An 18,813-nucleotide genomic window follows, 5' to 3' on the forward strand; every position below is an offset into this window, starting at 1 on the left:
GAGGAATATCTACACAGACTTAGCAGAGAGTGACCTACTAGTATTACAGAGGAGGGTGGGTTTGGAGCTTCTCTGTAAGAGGAATATCTACACAGACTTACCATAGAGTGTCCTACTAGTATTATAGAGGGGGCTTTGGAGCTTCTCTGTAAGAGGAATATCTACACAGACTTAGCAGAGAGTGACCTACTAGTATTATAGAGGAGGGTGGGTTTGGAGCTTCTCTGTAAGAGGAATATCTACACAGACTTACCATAGAATGTCCAACTAGTATTACAGAGGAGGGTGGGTTTGGAGCTTCTCCATACAACGTCAAAATCTTTGTCATGCAAAGGTGCACAAATTCTGGAACAGAAATTGACATGTCACTTATTAGATTAACTTACAATTGTTTAGAATTGTTGATTTTTTTTAAACTTTATCTAGATATATTTTTAAGGCGAGAATCTAATTCAATATTTGCTGTATATATGTAAGGGTGAATGATTTATTATGATGAAAACATACATACCTGTCTGATCCTGTAATGTCCCACCATACAGACCCATCATCTCCTACAAACAACACCAAGGCCATCAGACACTAGGCTAGTCGTACATACTACACAGGGCAATATCAGTGACGTACATGTTTTATATATTATAGACCATTTATTTGAATTTATATGCAAACCAATTCTCAAACAACATTACTGTGTTTCTCCCCCGTATAGTCATTAGAATCAACTTTACTGACATACTGTCATATCCGACCAAATGATGTAGTCCTCCATGTCTTACTGTCAGTATAGACAGGTTAACTGACATACTGTCATATCCGACCAAATGATGTAGTCCTCCATGCCTTACTGTCAGTATAGACAGGTTAACTGACATACTGTGATATTTGACCAAAAATGTCTGATCCCCCTTGATGTCAGTTAAGTTTCTGACATGCTTTCCTATTTTACCAAATGATCTAGCACCCCCTTGAGGTCATTAATATCAGGTTTTCAGACACACTGTCATGTCTGACCAAATTATCAAGTTTCCCTTGTCAGTAAAGTGGTGTTCACTCTATTCAAGTTAAATGTACCTCTACCATTATTATAACGTGTTGATAAGTTAATCTTCGACGAATTGATGGAAAAACATTTTTCTGAAAATTTCACCTCATTCAAATCCACTGTGAAGTAATTGAAATGGAAGTTAGGTTTTTTTTCCTCAACACGTCTTAAGGCCACTGATGCTAGGGAGCGGGCTGCAGGCAGGAAGCATGGGAACACATTACATAGTGATAAAATAAATACCATTAACATTCTACAATATCTCAATTACAAACGAAAAAGACCCATCCTTTTAAGGAAATAGCAATAATTAGTTATTAAACACATGTTTTATCAATAATAACATTATATTAAGTAATTAATGTTCTCATTTTGTATTAACTAATCTAAATCATAATATATGTGTGTAAAAAAAAGGTTTCTTTTATTGCTATGAAACCAGATACTTTTCAATACAAGAGACATAATCTCTTTAACTCATGAAACACATAAACAGATAAAGCTACTACACGGAGAACATTCATGTCTAAATATACATTTCCTGCATTATATGCAAATGTAAAATATTACAGAAAGACTTCAAAAAAGCTGTTCGAATTTATTTATTTTTTTGCATCGGTAATATACTTTTAATATCAACAAAACATTCTTTTGGATAGAAATCACACATTTTACAAATAAAACTATCATTGTTAGTGAAATCTACATCTTTTCAATCCTGTATTCATGAGTTCAGAAAAGACGATGAATTTTGTAAATAGACACAAGTGTAGTTCTAAACATAAAATCTATTTATGAGATACATAAAATCTGGCCTGATTCAGAACAAAAAACGTGTGTCTATTACCTTGCTTGTGACTACCAGCATTGCCAGGGATGAAAAGAACAGGTACCCCCTGTAGATTCATATCACTACAAAACAAAAAAATACACAGTATTTCATCAACTTAAATATGCATAACATACATTGTAATTAATTATGAAACCATGAAAATTATTACTGTTTTCAATTCTTATCATTATTGATATCCTTGTTCTTTTCTTTTTGTTTGAAAAATGCTTATATTTGGTGTGTTACATGTATTATTGAATTAAATGAAAATGAGAAGAAAAAAAACATCTGCTAAAGTTCAGCTGTCTAAACCAGACATCCTTGGATGTAATTATTATAACCTTAGCTCAATATATATGATATACATGTCACATTTTATAACAATGACAAGCATGGGCAGGCTGTATTCTCACATCCATTTAATTACCATTAGTTGTGGAGTGATCAGTAATAAGGGAACTGGATTTGAAAATATTTGTATCTGAATTAAATAACCTGTAAGTAAAATCTAGTGTTGATAGCAGTCAAGATTCTCAAATATATAACCCACAGCTTGACATCAGCTTTAGGTTAGACAATCAACAATATCACTCCCTTTGGCTAGGATTTTTTTGCCATACCATCTGGGGTAGAGCATCCTCGATATCCAGGGGTTACGCTCACTTTCATTTTCTGCACCCCTGGAATATGTCATAGCAAAATTGAAGGCTCAGTGTGCACTACCTTGTTGATGAGACAAGAAGACTAGTTTGATCATTTGATGTACATCAAAAGAATTTCGGGGTCATGTAACGGTAAAAATTGACAGGCTTTGAAGTCGGGCATCTCTCCTTTGTAATCTTCAAAGGACAGGTATTGGCCTAGCGATTAGTCAGTTCATTTTACCTGAGACCAATCAAACAGCTATCTTTGTGCCTTCAATTTTGCTATGACATATTCCAGGGGTGGGTGTAGAGAGCGAAAGTGAGCGTAACCCCTGGATATCGAGGATTGGGGTAAGAGACAATTGTTGAAATGATGTAATAATGTGGAGCAGAGGTTATGTGGTGAAAGGGTCACCATGGTATTTTGCAGACAAGAGTATACATACATTGGCTTAATTTGGCTGTAACATATCATACCTGACATATTTGGCATAATCCCTGCAAACAAAACAAAAACAAAACAATAGATATGTAGTAAAAAAACAGCATTTTTCATCTAATTCACAAAATCAAAAACAATTGCTATACATTATGTGACATATACAGAGACTTCTACCATGCTTATTACTGCCATACCAACTTTTACATCTTGTTTTTCAATATTCATTCTCACAGATGTACTAAACTTCATTTTTATGGTCAAATGGAAATGTTAATACCATTTCATTATGCTTGGTTATGTATATTAATAATAATCCATAGCTAGATATTCCATCTACATTTTCAGTAACCTATAGTTTGATATACTGGTATGTGTATGAACTTACCCTTCCCCGTACACGTAAAGCCCATATCTGGGATACGTCTTCTTGACCTCTTCTCCCAAAGAAATGTTCTTAAAAGAAATGAAAATTAATAGAAAAATATTTATTTGTTCCATATATCTGAAAGTAGGGATCATAATAATAAACCTCTATGCAGCAGGCAATGTAGTCTTTTTACGCTATTGCTGTAATATTGTATTTATCCTGCAATAAGCCCATGAGGAAAACATATATAAATTGGACAAAATTAGGGGGTCGGCTTATTACTGGACAATGGAAAAGTTATGTGTTGTCATTTCTATATATCTACTGACCTATAATGTACCTGTGCCTTAGTCAGAAACGACTGATTACTATTTTTTCATGGGACAGAGATAGTCAGCATCAAAAGTCCATGTCAACATTTTTATCAGCAGAGTGACAGAGATAAATAAATATAATCTGTCAACCCATGTACGGCAAATACATTGTAGTTAGGTGGGCATAAATACTCTGGTGTGAAAACCCCCAATAATTGAAGTGTGCACAGTGCACAATTTTTTTTAATGAGTCCCTTTGATAGACACTCACTCTCCGTCCCTTCAAATTTTAAGAAGATTACTTGTCTTGGAAAGATAACATTTAAGGACAGTTATCTCGGACTTTTCGTGCACTATAATTCTTTTGCTTTTAAAAATACAACTTACAATTATTTGTAAGTACACATTGAAAATAATGGGTGAACTAAGGGTATCGTCTAGTCATCAGTTTCCGCACCTTATGTATTTCCGCGCAGCCATTTTATCAAGCTATATCTCGTAACTACAGGACCTGCTGGACAAAACACAAGGATATTTTAGACATTTGGCCATCGTCTGTAAACTGACACAAAAATTACCAGAAGTTTGTCCGGAAAACATAAGAAATAATCACCGATTAAAAAAAACACGCATAAATATGCAGTTTTACTTAATGCACTTTTTATCTTGCTCAAAATGAGCCCATACCTGAAAAAACGGTGATATATTTCATTCATGAACCGGTCTTTTTTGTAGTCTGACAAACATACGAAAATGTCGTATGCAAATGAGGCCAAATCTCCTCGCCGATTTTTTTCCACTTCCGAAGAGCCAAGGAGACATTCTTATATCGATAAACAGTGTTTTCAATGAAACGTAAACCTTGTGATGCAATGAACTTCCAATTTTCACCAATTTTAAACAGAACAAAATGAGAAATAACTTGCTATCAACCAAAACCGATATAAGACTGTAGAAAAAAACAGATTCTATATCATAACTAAATAAATATAATAAATAAATTATAAAATTACATGAATTCGTTCAATTTGACATCTAGAAAAATCAATTAAAAATGTGAAATTTAAAAAAAAAATGTTTTGATAATTAATTTGACGATTAAAGATTTGTTTTTGCAGGTAACTGTAGAGAATTTCTTTTTAGTGTATTCGAGTTATCTTTCTTTGAACACTAAATCAAAATAGACACACGGAAACAAATGACGGCTACTTCTGACGAGAGAAATTTGTTAAAATTTGTTTGTTCCGATTTTTTAAAAATACTGTTTTATGTTACTAGTTTTTTGTTTCCTTTAGTAGTTTGTATGTTTATGACAGTCTTCTGTAATTTCAACAGTTTTCTGCCGATATGAGTACGAAATCGCGGATGCTTCTTAAGTGCGCTGAAACCGGTAACCCGAGAATACATTCGTGTATCCGGTTGAAACGATTGAACCTGTAAAGAAAACGACAGGTACAGATCTGGACCAAGGCTGACCTCAGGAAAATTTGGCACATGTAGATTGAGGGGTCCAGACCAGAGATGTATATAATACATGTGTTATGTGTTATATACGTCTCTGTCAAGACGTACCTGACCGAAATGCTGACTATTGCTAGTTTGCGTTATTTCTTTCTAAAACAATGTCAAGCCGCATGTAGTTTTTAAGATACGTTATGTAATTCAGTTGACATGTGAGAGAAGGGCATACTATTCTTGATACATTTTTTTTTTATTCTCCGAAACAGTGCATTTTTAGCTCTGCTTATAGAACGGTCCAAGTGCGTTCGTTTATCGTGGAAAATTTCTGCTCCACACGTACCGTTTCAACCGTTATACGCGAATGTAGCCTAACCCAAGGCAAAGTGTGCGCAATCCTTGCATTCATTACAGTGAACCAAGATATGACCGCCCACTTAATAGTTATTTACTAAGTATGTGGTGTTAGGCCAATAAAATACCAACCACATATTCTGGCATTTCAAACATGTATGTCATATCACAGTTGTTTTCTTCAAAATTTGTCATGATGTCCAGAATCCCATAAACAAGAATGCCGACACACACTACCGCAAACCCTGCTCGAACTGCCGCCATGATGAAATGAGACGAATTCACAGGAAAAACGCAAAGGACTTCCGAACGAAAACATCTTCATGGTCTCTTAAACGCTCAAAACGAAGGAACTGTCACTTCTCCTGAAATAAACATTTTCTTAACCTATATATTGCGATGCAAAACAACATGGCGGGAATGAGAGAGCAATACGACACTGCTCTGCTCGGAATATTACAACATGAGGGACAGATTGCTGGATTTCTGGACGCCATGTTTGGATTTTTGTATAGAAGGTCAATAGAAAGACATGGTTATCTAATTGTGCCGAAATCATGTTTCAAATGACTTAAGCGTTTCGTCAAAATGACAGTCTATATAGTACACAGGGACCTGGGCCGTTTTCGTTTATTTAACGATTGAACCGGTCGGACCACAGTTGTTCGTTTATCAAATCAGGTCGGAGCGAGTAATCTGATGCTTCTTTCAGAAGAGCATTGACAAGGCATTGCAAGGCCTGCATAAACATTTGCAGGCCCGCCAGGCTTTATACCCGAGATGGTTGCATTTAAAAACGGACAAACCGTTACGTTGTTCCGCATAAACGAACAGGCCCCTGGTTATCTGTTCAGCTATATTTGGACCTAAATTAGGGGCCTGTTTGTTTATGCAGAACAATCGGTGTGTCCGTTTGCAAATGTAACAATTTTGTCAAGGCTCGCCTGAAAGCAGCATCAGATTACTAGGTCCGACCTTATTTAATAAACGAACAACTGTGGTCCGACCGGTTTGACCGTTTAAACGCAAACAGCTTTGGCTGTTCAGGGTATTTTAAAATGTTTTAATGGTTTAGATTGACTTTCGGTAAAAATACGAGAAGGGTGGAAAGCTTGAGATGGCGAAAAATCGACCCCACCTAACTTTCTTGCATCAAAAACAACATTTATAGTTGATCTACAGGAAAACGCTGAGTACCATTTGAATGATGGATAATTTTTCTTTGAACAACCTCCTATATTCCTGTAAAATGTATTCTCTTTCTGCGGACATGATCTCTGTTTCCTCCAAAATCACACACCATTTCTGAATTTCAAATCGTGACACTTTTTTTAAAATATTAATGAGGTTGAGGTCAGCGCATGCCGAAACATGCATTGTTGGTTGGTTTAGCCAAAAAATGGCTGCGCTTCAAGCCAATCACACCAATGGGTCTCGGCACACGCTGACCTCAACCTCATTAATATTAAAAAAGTGGAACGATGACTACAAAAATTTGAAACTCTGAAATGGCATGTGTTTTTGGAGGAAACGGAGATCATGTCTGCGGAAATTCATGCCTCTTATATACTTCATCTCAATCCATGCATCAGTTTCTGAATGTGTCTTACATTTCGCGGTCCGGTGACTTTGACAGCATCTACATCAATGTTAAGTTATTGTGTTTGGACTGTAGTTATTTTAGACAAAGTGCATTTCAAATCATGCATTATATGCTGAATGTGGCCTATATTGTATATTTCACGGTCCAGTGATTTTGACAGCATCTTCATCAATGTAAAGTTTTTGCATTTAGCTTTGTTTCTCAAAAAGAATTAAGTGCTAGACCAACCAAACTTCGGCGTACATGTGTCATATATTCATAACCCATGAAATAATTAAACCATGCATGATATGTTGAATGTGGCCTGCATTTCTTGGTCCAGTGACATTCACAACATCTCCCTGAATGTAAAGTTTTTGCGTTAAGCTGTGTGTTATATGCTGTATTTTAAACATTTGAAGTGTTAGACTAATTAAACTTAGACTGTAAGTTGGGATGATCATAACCATCTTTAGGTTACAATGTAAATGTTTTAATGGAATCGGACAACAAACATGGCCGCAGAATACTGGCTTCTGATTGCAGTATACTGACTTCTGATTGGTCGAAATTCAGATATTGTTCTATTTCTGTCAAATTTGGTATGTACATGCATTTTGGCACTGCAAACTCAACCATGACATTCATTTTATTATTTTACAAAATGGCCACTGTATATTGGCTTCTGATTGGTCGAAATTCAGTTATGTTCTGATTTCGCTAAAATTCAGTATGTATGTGTATTTTCGCACTGTGAACTGAATCGCGGCATCCATTTTTTGATCTGACAAGATGGTCGTCATATACTGGCTTCTGCATGATTGGTCGAAATTCACATATATTTTGATTTCGCTAAAATTTGGTATGTACATGTATAGCCTTAGTTTCCTCTGGCCCCGATACCAGACTTAGATATTTTGACAGATAGATTTCTGGTGTGGGGCTAGAGCGCACTGCTATATGAAAACATGGAATCTTCGATACTGTTTGTTATAGGGGAGTGACTAATCAACAAAAAGTTGTGGTGCGGAAATCTTCTTGACAAGAGTAATATATATTCCATTTTCAGTCCGGATCAGTACGGTTTGTTGATTAGTCACTCTGTGACCTACAAAAATGGCGTTTGCTCAGGTGGGAAGTTTTGAACGATTGAAAATCGAAGACTCTACTGACGGAATTTGGCAGCTGTAAGTGATAATAAGAGCTGATTTGGATCAATAAATTATCCATTTATCGATATCTGTGAGATATGTGTTGTGTGATAGTATTTTTTTTGTTGTCAGCACCTCATAACTCTCTGATACCAAACGGTGTCGAAGAATTCCACGTTTTCATATAGCAGTGTGCTCTGGCCCCACGCCAGACATCTATCTGTCAAAATGTCCAAGTCGCCGGTGTCGGGGCTAGAGGAAACTCAGGCTAGTACGTGTATTATGGCACTGCGACTTCCGTTCTCCTATTTACATTTGTTTTTCTGAATGCAAGCGTAGTTTGGGGGACATCTGTAATGGCCGGCTCCCATTACAATTAGCACTTGTTCCTTATATATCGCCATGTTGATGTATTGCCAAACTGTAAAATTCCGAACTTCAGCTCAAACTTACAATGCTTGACACATTTAATCTTATGCTCAAAACAGGGACAGGCAAGACATCTTATTATGCCTAATTCTTGTTAAAAGAAAAATTATCCATCTTTCCAACAGTACTAAGCATTTCCCCGTAGATCAACTACAATTGTTGTTTTTGCTGCTAGTTAGGTGGGGTTGACTTTTCGACATTGCAAGCTTTCCGCCCTTCTCTTATGTATGATCATTGGAGGTGTAATTTTAACGACAATCTGTCTAAACCCCTTAAACATGTAACATTTCTCTCAACACCCTAGTTTAGGTCTAAATATAGCTGTAACAAATTCTCCGGTCCCTGTGGTATAGTATATGTAGATGAAAAAGTATGGACTACAGGAGGGTGTATTTTTTACGTCTAGACTATTCAGTTATATTGACTTAACATCAAACACCTGTGGTTAATTGATCATGTTTAACACAGGAACCTGAAATTAAGTTTATATACTGTACTTTTAAGCAATAAATTAAAAGTCTAAAGATATGATAAAAAATGGCTTTGTGAGGTATTGTTTTAATGAATATGCCTCCTTTAGATGTCGAACCGGGACGTTTGGTTTAATAGTCTGACGCTCTAGAAATTTTCGGTTTGATAAGAAACTGATGGTTTTTAACACAGGTATGAGGCTTGTCTGTCAATACACGTACAGCCATTATATAAACTATTATTGGTGTAGTTGACACAGGAGGCTAGTACCTGTGATTTTCAATCAGGGTTGTATTCTCCCGTCTTCTTCCAGGAAAGAATTTGCCCCAAATTTTACAGGGTTAACAAACTGCAGTGCATTTGAGAGCAAGGCTATGTGCTTTTTGGCAATATTTTGATATTAAATTTTCCATTTAAGATGCCATCATCATATTTTCAATAATAAGTCATTTAAAGACCCTGATTAAACCTTGCCATGACAGATGCATAATTTCGATATGTTAAACATAATTATTAAAATGATACATTAGTTTGCTAGGGTGCAGCTGAGGTGTTATATATGTTAACTCATTCACCCCTGAAGACACATTTGAACCCTTCCAAATCAAAGAATGGAATAGTTCATTATGAAATTTCAGGGGTCAATGAGTTAACATTAATGTTCAAATGAATAACCTTGACCCACACTCAAGGTCAAAGGAGTCAAAATGTTTTTATATTTAATCAGCTAAAAATAGATATTCATCTTGAACCCAGATTATTTGTGTTTTACCAGTAGCCTACTGGAGCCATAAATATAAGGAACTTTTAGGTCAAACGTAACATGATTGATAAAAGGAAGATTTTTTTTAGGACTGACTTTTATCGGATAATGAAACAGAAGACAGACAGGCTAGGATTCCCTCCAGGAGTGGCAGTTAAACTTTTACTCAATGTAAGTTTTGAATACAAAAGAATATATTAATAAGATTAACTATCAACCAGGATTTGATTGATATCTAATATATATATATGCAACTAACGTAAACATTTTCCAAGTGCTGCTGTAGTGCTTTTTGGGGGAAAATTTGGGCGCCGAAAATGGCCCCCAATTCTCAATTGAAACTGTTTTATATTTATAGCTACCTGGTACATGTAATTGCTAAACTTTGCAGTTTCCTCCCGAACATTTTCTTCCCAATTGATATTGGTATATTTTCTTCCCAAATTGAGACAAAAAGGCCCCATCCCAAATTTATGAGAAAAAACAGCATTTGTTGCTTGGAGATAAATTTTAGGCAATAGATTATTATGAAACTAGAACTGATGAGCAACAACACCACTGAATCTGGTACAAAATGTAATGTTTGATTTACATCCTACGTGCTGACATGTTTCGGCCAAAAGGAGGCCGTCTTCAGAGCACTGTTACATGATGTTTGCAACTATGTTACGTAAAATGACAATAAAGGTCATGTGACTAGACCAATAAAGAATAACTGTGATGTCACCAAGTTGCTAAGAGTTAGCTGTTTTTGATTGGTGCATAATATAATCAGTGCTAAATAATTTCAGTATGATTATAGATTAAATATAAGTATCATAGTAAATGTGAATGTATGAATTATAGTATTACAGTATTTACAATGCAAGAGATGATTAAAGGAACAGAAATATGGGATAGTAATATAAACATAAAATTAAATGTATCAAAAGTGCTCAAACAAGCAAATCTCTAAGGTTATTGTTCTGTCTCTTAAGGAATGGAAATTGTAATAGAAGGAATAAAGCTGGTGATTAAATTGTCAGAACTGTTGTAAATTGAGTACAAGTCAATAAGCATGTGAGCAGTTCTAGAGTGTTCGATTAGGAAAACCCCGAAGAAGAAAAGGTCCTTGCATCAGAGTTCTGTAGGGTAATCCTGTGGCATCAGTGAGTTCTGTAGGGTAATCCTGTGGCATCAGTTATAAGAAGATCAAGTTGTATAGAGGGTTGGTAAAGTACAGTCTGTGCAAGTTGTGTTCTGAGGCTGGCAACAATATGTTGTGTTACGTCCATACTGCAAAGTGTTGAATACATTCTCAAGGTTTATAATCATTAGTCTGTGAGGTTCACATCTGCTGAAGCTTCTTTTAAGGATAATGTTGTTCTTCTGTTCAAATGTATTGACCCAACGTCCCTGCAAGGAAGTCAGTTCCATAGTTGTGGTAGGGATCCTGGGGTGGATACCTTAATGGTATTCCACAGTGCTCATCAGGGAAAGCAGAGCAAATGAAACAGATTATTATGTCAGAAACCAATAAAGGCTTAATTCCTTTTTGGAAATTAAATCCTCCTGGAGATTAAATCCCCTACCTCTTAAAGTTTATGCGTGAACTGATTTTCTGTTCATTCCCAAAATCAAAATCTGAAATATTTTGCTTGTCATTTTTTTTAGATCAATAAATTGTACAATAACATAAGAAAAATAATCCACATATATCTTATCTCTATCTCTTTGTACCAGAATAAGAAAGTTCATAATTAAAATATCATGGGATAAAGATGAATCATGATTGCAAAAAAAAGGAATTCCCTCAAAACTTATTACAGATTTCAATATTTACTATGTATGCAAATGTAGATAAGGCCTGGATATCTAAGCAACCATGGCAAAATATTCACCAAATGAGATCCAAGGGAATATGCCAGACCCCAAGGCCAATCCTTGTAGCATATCTGTATTAGATTTCTCATGTCCAGCAATTTTATGTATGGTTATGGTGTGGGGATCTCAACTGTGTCTAAGCTGTGACACAGAAACTAGGTCATTAGGGTTGTGGCCAGACCCCAGGATCAATTCTAATATCATGAATGCATTCGTCTCTTTTTGCCTAGCATTTGTATTTATAGTTTTGGGATGGGATTCTCAACGGTTTCAAAGTTATGACCCAGGGGTTAAGTCTCCAAGGGTGGGGCAGACCCCAAGGCCATCCTGGAGGATTTATGTGCATTCATCTCTTTATACTCAGCAATTGTATATATGGTTATAGGGTGGGGATCTTAACTGTTTCCAAGCTGTGACTCAGAAACTAGGTCCGTAGGGTTGTGGCAAGACCCCAGGGTCTATTCTAATATCATGACTGTATTCGTCTCTTTATGTCCAGCATTTGTATATATAGTTCTGGGGTGGGGATCTCAACTGTTTCAAAGTTATGACCCAGGGACTATGTCTCCAAGGGTGGGGCCAGACCCTAGGCCAGGGCCATCCTGGAATCAAATGTGCATTCTTCTCTTTATACGATGGGGAACTCAACCATATCCAAGTAATAAACTTTCTTTGGCCCCACCCCTTAGCCCAGTGGGTCATCCCCACCATTTGTACAATTTTGAATCCCTGCCTCCCATGAATGCTTCCTACCAAATATGATCCATATCCATGGCATAGTTCTACAGAAGAAGTCGCTTCAAGCAATAAAGCCAAATTGCCCCCGCCCCTCAGCCCCCTGGGCCTTACCATTTGTTCAATTTTGAATCCTCACCACCTAGGGATGCTTCCAGTCAAATTTAGTTGAATTCCAATCAGTGGTTTAGAAGAAGAAGTTGTTTAAAGAAATTGTTGACCGACGGACGCCACGGTATGCATGGCATAAGCTCACCTTGGTCCTTCGGCATTTTTTGGCATTTGTCCTGTCCTTTAACACTCAATTCTGACTGATGTTTTCAAGCAAGATGCGAAAAATTTAGAGCAATTATTTCTGACACCAATCTCAAGAACAATTGAATGTCAAGTAAATACAATTTAGATGAAGGTCACAGCTTGAGAGGTTTTACTTGATGGTAGTTCATGTATATGGTAATGATTAGAAATTTTAGACAAGGTTTTGATTTATTTCTTATACATGTACTTTGTATTTATATTTCGACAGGCCTATAAACAGTATGAAGACTTGGCAAGAAAGGATGAAGCAGAAAAGGAAAACTTAAAGCAAATGAAAGGTTAAAAAAGGGGGTGTAAACTATTCCTATCTTATACTCAATATTATGTATACGTGCAGTATGTCACAATGGGACAACATGAATGGCTCGACATCATGATCATTCTAATGTTGTGATGCAAAACCTGATGCCTTGTTGTGGTTTCTGAGCTAATTCTGGTGATTGGAACGAAAGAAAAATGCTTTTTTATGCCCAAGGGTGTAGCATAGGTTAAGTCCACTTTCAAGATATTTAAATTAGTGCAAAAATATCTGTACCCTCAGGTTTCACCCAATTTGAAATCCCCTTTGGAGGAATTTCCTTGTCCCACATCCCTGGTCCTAAAAAGTCTTATATTCTGTATCAATCAGATGACACTTAGAAATGTTCAGGACCTAGTATTGCATTAACAAAAAAAATGTCTATGAAGTGTGTTCCTTTTTAATATAGTTTTGTGGTTAATATAGAAATTGAAATCTAGGACAAGGACAGCATATGTAACACATTTATGTAAATAATTTTCCTTCCTGTTGGTAGAGGCATTGGAACCGACTGATACAGTACCTCCAGCAGCTGTTAGAACTGTAGAAGTACCAACTTCCAACCAGCCGATTGGGGAAGTCAGCGGTAGATCACCAGGATCTGTTGATTCAGGGGAGAGTACCTCCGCATCAGGCAGCCATGAAACACCACAGCCAATGGTCACAGAAGATGCCAGTCGAGTTGAAAACAAACCTTCTGATAAAAACAGTGAAAAGAAAGACCAGGATCCAGAACTCACAAAGTAGGTCATTGATATATGTGCCTTTAATATATTTTTTCCCATTTTCAATCTTTAGATTTATTAAATATCGTAAACCATGTCACACTCCTGTATTTCAGTACTGGGGGGTATTCTTTTAAATGTCACATTTACTGTTAGATCAAGTGTGTAACAGTATCTTCTTCCTATTTCCATATTCTTCATATATCTAACTGAGTGTTACACCTGTAAATCTACATCATTGTGACTGCTGATGGGTATATCATGCAACCTAGTGTTCTCGTGCAACATATTTACAAATTCTACAGATACATTACTGGCATATCAATACTGTATTGGATTTCCTGGTATGGTAAGGACACATTATCATTAATAAGCCTTCTAATATAACCATCTCCAAACACAAGAAGTTAAGTACGTATGTATACAAACTACCTCCATCCATTATTATCATGTCTAGCAGAAAACTTCTGATCACCTGAAGATTTTATGAATATTTATGAGCATATTATGACTAGGCAAGTATGTCATGTAACACATGTCCCTGTGCCAAAAGTAAGGGTTGTCAAAAGGGGATCAAAAAGGTGTAATGCTTGTTTGGAAAGTAACAGGTCAACATTTTGATACATGGTAAGCATTTCAGAAAAGCAAAAGGTTCTAGTGAATCGTAATGAACCTGTAGCTGTTTTCATTTTATTACGAAAAGTTAATTTTCTTGATATTTTGGTTTCTGTTGCAATAATTATAAATAACTTTGATGTAATGCTGGGACATTGTCTTCTGCAGTTCTCATTTATCTATCTTACACCTAATTTTTTACTTTAAAGCTGTATGAAACCACCAGCTGAAATACCCGTTTTCTTAAAACCATGTACCATTTTACAGACAACAAGAGAAGTTTCAGGCCAACCCCGCCAGTCACAATGGCGCCATGAGGGACAACTATTCTTGGTCACAAACCATCAATGATGTAGATGCACAGATCAAAGTATGTCTAAATTGGAGTCCCTAATCTGTTTTAGACGTCAAGGTGTTTCTGTAAATTTATGTTCTTTATGCACATCGATATACTGCATTTTTTGTTCATGTATATGGATAATATCATGCCATTCAACATATTGGAAAACTGTACAATGGATAAATTTTCATTGAAGTACCATAAAACTTGTTAAAAATAATACATAGGTAGTCGAAATTGTAATATTTCCTGACAAAGACATATAAAAATGACCTGATTAAAGTTGTCCCCGCCATCAGACCTGAAATATTCAAGAGCTATAGTTAATAAAAATAATGTAAATATATTTTGTCAATTATCAAAGTTCTTTTCCCATGAAACAGGTACCAAAGTATGTAACGAAAGGCAAAGATGTGAAGGTTGTGATCGAAAAGAAGCGATTGAAGGTTTCCTACAAACTGGACACTGGGCAGTGGCTGGACATTATGAATGATGTACTGTCCTGGGACGTAATGAAGGAAGAGTCTATGTGGAGCCTGGTGCCTGGTGACCACATACATGTAAGCTATTCAACCCTTAGTGCTATGTTATGAACTGTTAGCCATGTTTTGTCGTGTGTACTTTATTTTTTTAAATACTTGCAAATACTCAATTCACGATTAGAGGACACCATTTAAGTATATATAATGATAATCTATCATTATCATTATACTTGCTGTAGAATGAAATTCTCAAAACATAATTTCTTGCAAAAAAAAGCCATTTACAGGGAAGTCTGTTGCCATGCGTGGATGCATTGTCAGGCACATAAGTGCATATATATGGGTAGTGCTAAAGACCATAATGTATCAAGACATTTTGCCATATATGATAATGATTATAAATTACTTTATCACATAATATACTGTGTTATTCAGTGAATATATCCATGTCATATTTTTTTGCATAATAACCAATGTAATATAACCTATAGCGATATATCAGCCCAGTGATTGGTTTTAAATTTCAATTGTTTCATTTGGGACGTCACGCCTAAGAGTACATGACGTCAGACTTGTGCACTGGAGACAAAATGATGGCTTTTTAGGTCACCTGAGCTTTGCTCAAGTGACCTTTTCTAATCGCTTTTCCTCCGTCGTGCGTAAACTTTTACATTTTCAACTTCTTCTCAAGAACCAGTGGATGGATTTTTTTCAAACTTGGTCAGAATCATCCTTGGTAGATGAGGCTTCAAAATTGTAAAATTGGGATTCCTACCCCAACCCCTGGGGCCAGGGCGGGGCCCCAAAGGGAAAATTAATCAATATTTCAAAAATCTTCTTCTCCAGACTCAGAGGTACTACAGTGATTTTCTCTACGTGGAAAGAAAGATCATCAGGGGCTTTACTTAAATTGTAAATTTCAGGACCCCCGAGCTATCCGTTCTCCCTTGGGGAGGGGGTAAAGTTTACTATAGTTTATATAGGGAAATAACACTTTTGGGTATATTTTGACAACTTTCTGTAGGAAATTATTTTTACTTGGTGAGAATTATCCTTGGAGGTAGATGGTTTCAAATTGTAAAATTGAGATTCCTACCCCGACCCCTGGGGCCAGGGCGGGGCCCCAAAGGGAAAATTAATCAATATTTCAAAAATCTTCTTCTCCAGACTCAGAGGTACTACAGTGATTTTCTTTACGTGGAAAGAAAGATCATCAGGGGCTTTATTTAAATTGAAAATATCAGGACCCCGAGCTATCCGTTCTCCCTTGGGGAGGGGGTAACGTTTAATATAGTTTATATAGGGAAATAACACTTTTCGGTATATATTTTATCCATTTTCAGCAGAAAATTGCTCAAACTTAGTCAGAATCATCTTGGGTAAATGAGAGTTTTACTTTGTAAAATTAGGATTCCTGCCCCATCCCCAGGGGCTAGGGCGGGGCCCCAAAGGGAACATTTACCAATATTTTCAAATTCTTATCCATTGATGACATGACAAGTATTGAATTTCACTTAGGTAGTTTACATGCTGATTTCCACATCACATCTAAACAATAAAATAAAGCTACCAGTACCTATGATATAACTCAGGTGACCGCTAAGGCCCTTGGGCCTCTTGTTACATTTCAAGAGTGCATGAAAATTGACGTTTTACACAAATAAATGCCACAAATCTTGATTATTTGTTAAAAAGAGATCTCGCACTCGTTTTCATTTCATATATAATTTCTGAAACTCATCACAAATCTTGATTATTTGTTAAAAAGAGATCTCGCACTCGTTTTCATTTCATATATAATTTCTGAAACTCATCACAAATTTTTCATTTTAGCTCATTATTTAGCTTATTATTCATTCTTGTCAAGTTTGTCACATTTGATGACATATCATGAACATTTTGTCTTTTTTTTCCCAGGTGAATTTGGAGAAGAAAGAGGAGCGATGGTGGGAGGCATTACTTGTTTCAGAAACCAAGATAAATGTGAGGAAGATTGATGCCAGTCGACCGATGTCTGATCTAGATGACGAGGCTCAAGCCAAGATTGGGGAGATGATGTATAATGATCGACAGAAGAAACTGGGACTCCCAACTAGTGATGAAAAAGTCAGTATTATAATACAGTGAAGTATAAATTATTTACTGACTCAATATTTGAATGAAATATGTTTAATTGAATTTTGCGGGCAATGCAAAAGTTACCTACCTAGAAGAAGGGTTGAGACATAAATTCCAATGTTAATTTTGTAATCAGTCCATGTACTGCTCACTTGAAGACTATTGTATATCAAAAATTTTACCGCTAGAGAATATTATAACATCATTATTTGTCCGTAAAAACTGTTAGGGAGTTGTATTTCACCATTATTTGGTTTTCATGTACATGTATTTGAAATTGAATCTCCACTTTAAAAACAGATGTGCATGTTCTAATTTTCCAGAAAGTTCACAACTTACTGCAGGATGCCTGGGATGCAGATGGGTCACCGTTCAAAGGACAGCCTTTTGACCCCTCAAAGGTCAACATGACTCCTGGCGGTGTTGTCTCCATTAACGAGGATAAACCATAACTATTCAGAAAAGCAGACATCGCCAATCCATCTTCGCCACAATTGCAAGAAAACGTTGAAAATTGTTTGCATGCCGAGTTGAAATAGAACTGCTTTAATTTAGTTTCAGTTCTGAATCTTTGCTTTATTGTTAAAGATTGCTTAATACAAAACATGTTCCATATTGAAGCCCTTGTAAACAGCGACTACTCGAAAGATAACGGAAATCCTGGTGGTGTTGTTTCCATTAGTAATAAATAAACCATAATCGATAAGATAAACTGACATCGCTAAAACCGATGAACAAACTCTGCATGTGGAGTTGGGATACGAAGGTAACTGCATTAGGTAAATTTTGTTTCCTTTCATTAAATGTATTGTTAAAGATTGTTTATAAAAAATGTCAATGCAAAATGTTTCGTGTATGATTTTCTTTGTAATGCAGGTTATCAATTAGATTTACCAGATCTGATTATATTTGATCCTGAAGTATTGTCGACAAATTAATTCCAAACTTTGGATATTCATTTTCTCTTTACAAGATCTGCTGGTGTTATAGCTGGGCAAGTCTAGTGAATAAGTGTGGATCCATTTAATCTGAACATGTGTGATATCAACAAAAACATTCAAAATCTTTCATTTTCTTCTCGAGTTGTCATATCACTGAAATTGTGATATCTGGTAGAGGAGTGAGAATGTAAACATTTCTGTTGACCAAGGTAATATGGAGCAAAGTAATCCGACACAAGAGAAAACATGGCAAAGTATTGCAAGGCAATCCATCGTTTCCCACTGGTAATGATTTCTATATTTAACAAACGCATCATCCATGGATGTCCTTGTACACCAAATCTGGCAACTCCAGGTGAAACAGTACAGAAGATATGCTCCGAACATTTTTTGTTATTAAAAGTAAAGGTCAAGTCATAGGTCACACTGACCTAATTCTTGCACTCTACCATCCCAAGATGTCTTTGTACACCAAATCTGGTTACTCCAGAAGATATGGACAAATTTCGTCAAAAGCAAAGGTCAA

The 18,813-nt window shown here is 36.1% G+C and overlaps 2 protein-coding genes across 2 annotated transcripts in view; one reads left to right on the forward strand and one right to left on the reverse strand.

The window, feature by feature from the left end:
- The window catches only part of LOC110447373 (GPI inositol-deacylase-like), a 53,789-nt gene extending 48,068 nt beyond the window's left edge, over window positions 1-5,721 (reverse strand). Inside the window, exons 1-7 of the mRNA XM_021493011.1 lie at window positions 5,589-5,721; window positions 3,349-3,416; window positions 2,999-3,019; window positions 1,893-1,957; window positions 1,151-1,239; window positions 512-554; window positions 254-345 (exon numbers count right to left, since the gene is read on the reverse strand). Coding sequence (XP_021348686.1) covers window positions 254-345; window positions 512-554; window positions 1,151-1,239; window positions 1,893-1,957; window positions 2,999-3,019; window positions 3,349-3,416; window positions 5,589-5,720 — 510 coding nt within the window. The 5' untranslated portion in view covers window position 5,721. The remainder of the gene's footprint in view (window positions 1-253; window positions 346-511; window positions 555-1,150; window positions 1,240-1,892; window positions 1,958-2,998; window positions 3,020-3,348; window positions 3,417-5,588) is intronic.
- Window positions 5,722-5,846: 125 nt separating this feature from the next.
- On the forward strand, window positions 5,847-18,557 carry LOC110447375 (nudC domain-containing protein 3-like). The gene is made up of 8 exons (XM_021493015.1): window positions 5,847-5,974; window positions 9,942-10,023; window positions 12,977-13,046; window positions 13,563-13,809; window positions 14,674-14,776; window positions 15,130-15,306; window positions 17,146-17,334; window positions 17,670-18,557. The coding sequence occupies exons 1-8, from the start codon at window positions 5,856-5,858 to the stop codon at window positions 17,796-17,798; spliced, it is 1,116 nt and encodes a 371-aa protein (XP_021348690.1). The 5' UTR covers window positions 5,847-5,855; the 3' UTR covers window positions 17,799-18,557.
- Window positions 18,558-18,813: the final 256 nt, after the last annotated feature.

Source organism: Mizuhopecten yessoensis, unplaced genomic scaffold (assembly GCF_002113885.1).
Source record: "Mizuhopecten yessoensis strain PY_sf001 unplaced genomic scaffold, ASM211388v2 scaffold3339, whole genome shotgun sequence".
NCBI classification, from domain to species: Eukaryota; Metazoa; Mollusca; class Bivalvia; order Pectinida; family Pectinidae; genus Mizuhopecten; species Mizuhopecten yessoensis.

What these genes read in the sequence shown, in the direction of transcription:
- LOC110447375 (XM_021493015.1), top strand. Translation starts at nt 5,856, where the DNA reads ATGCAAAACAACATGGCGGGAATGAGAGAGCAATACGACACTGCTCTG. An exon ending in AAACTTAAAGCAAATGAAAG is followed by an intron (nt 13,047 to 13,562) that starts GTTAAAAAAGGG and finishes TCCTGTTGGTAG; the next exon opens with AGGCATTGGAACCGACTGAT. An exon ending in CAGGATCCAGAACTCACAAA is followed by an intron (nt 13,810 to 14,673) that starts GTAGGTCATTGA and finishes ACCATTTTACAG; the next exon opens with ACAACAAGAGAAGTTTCAGG.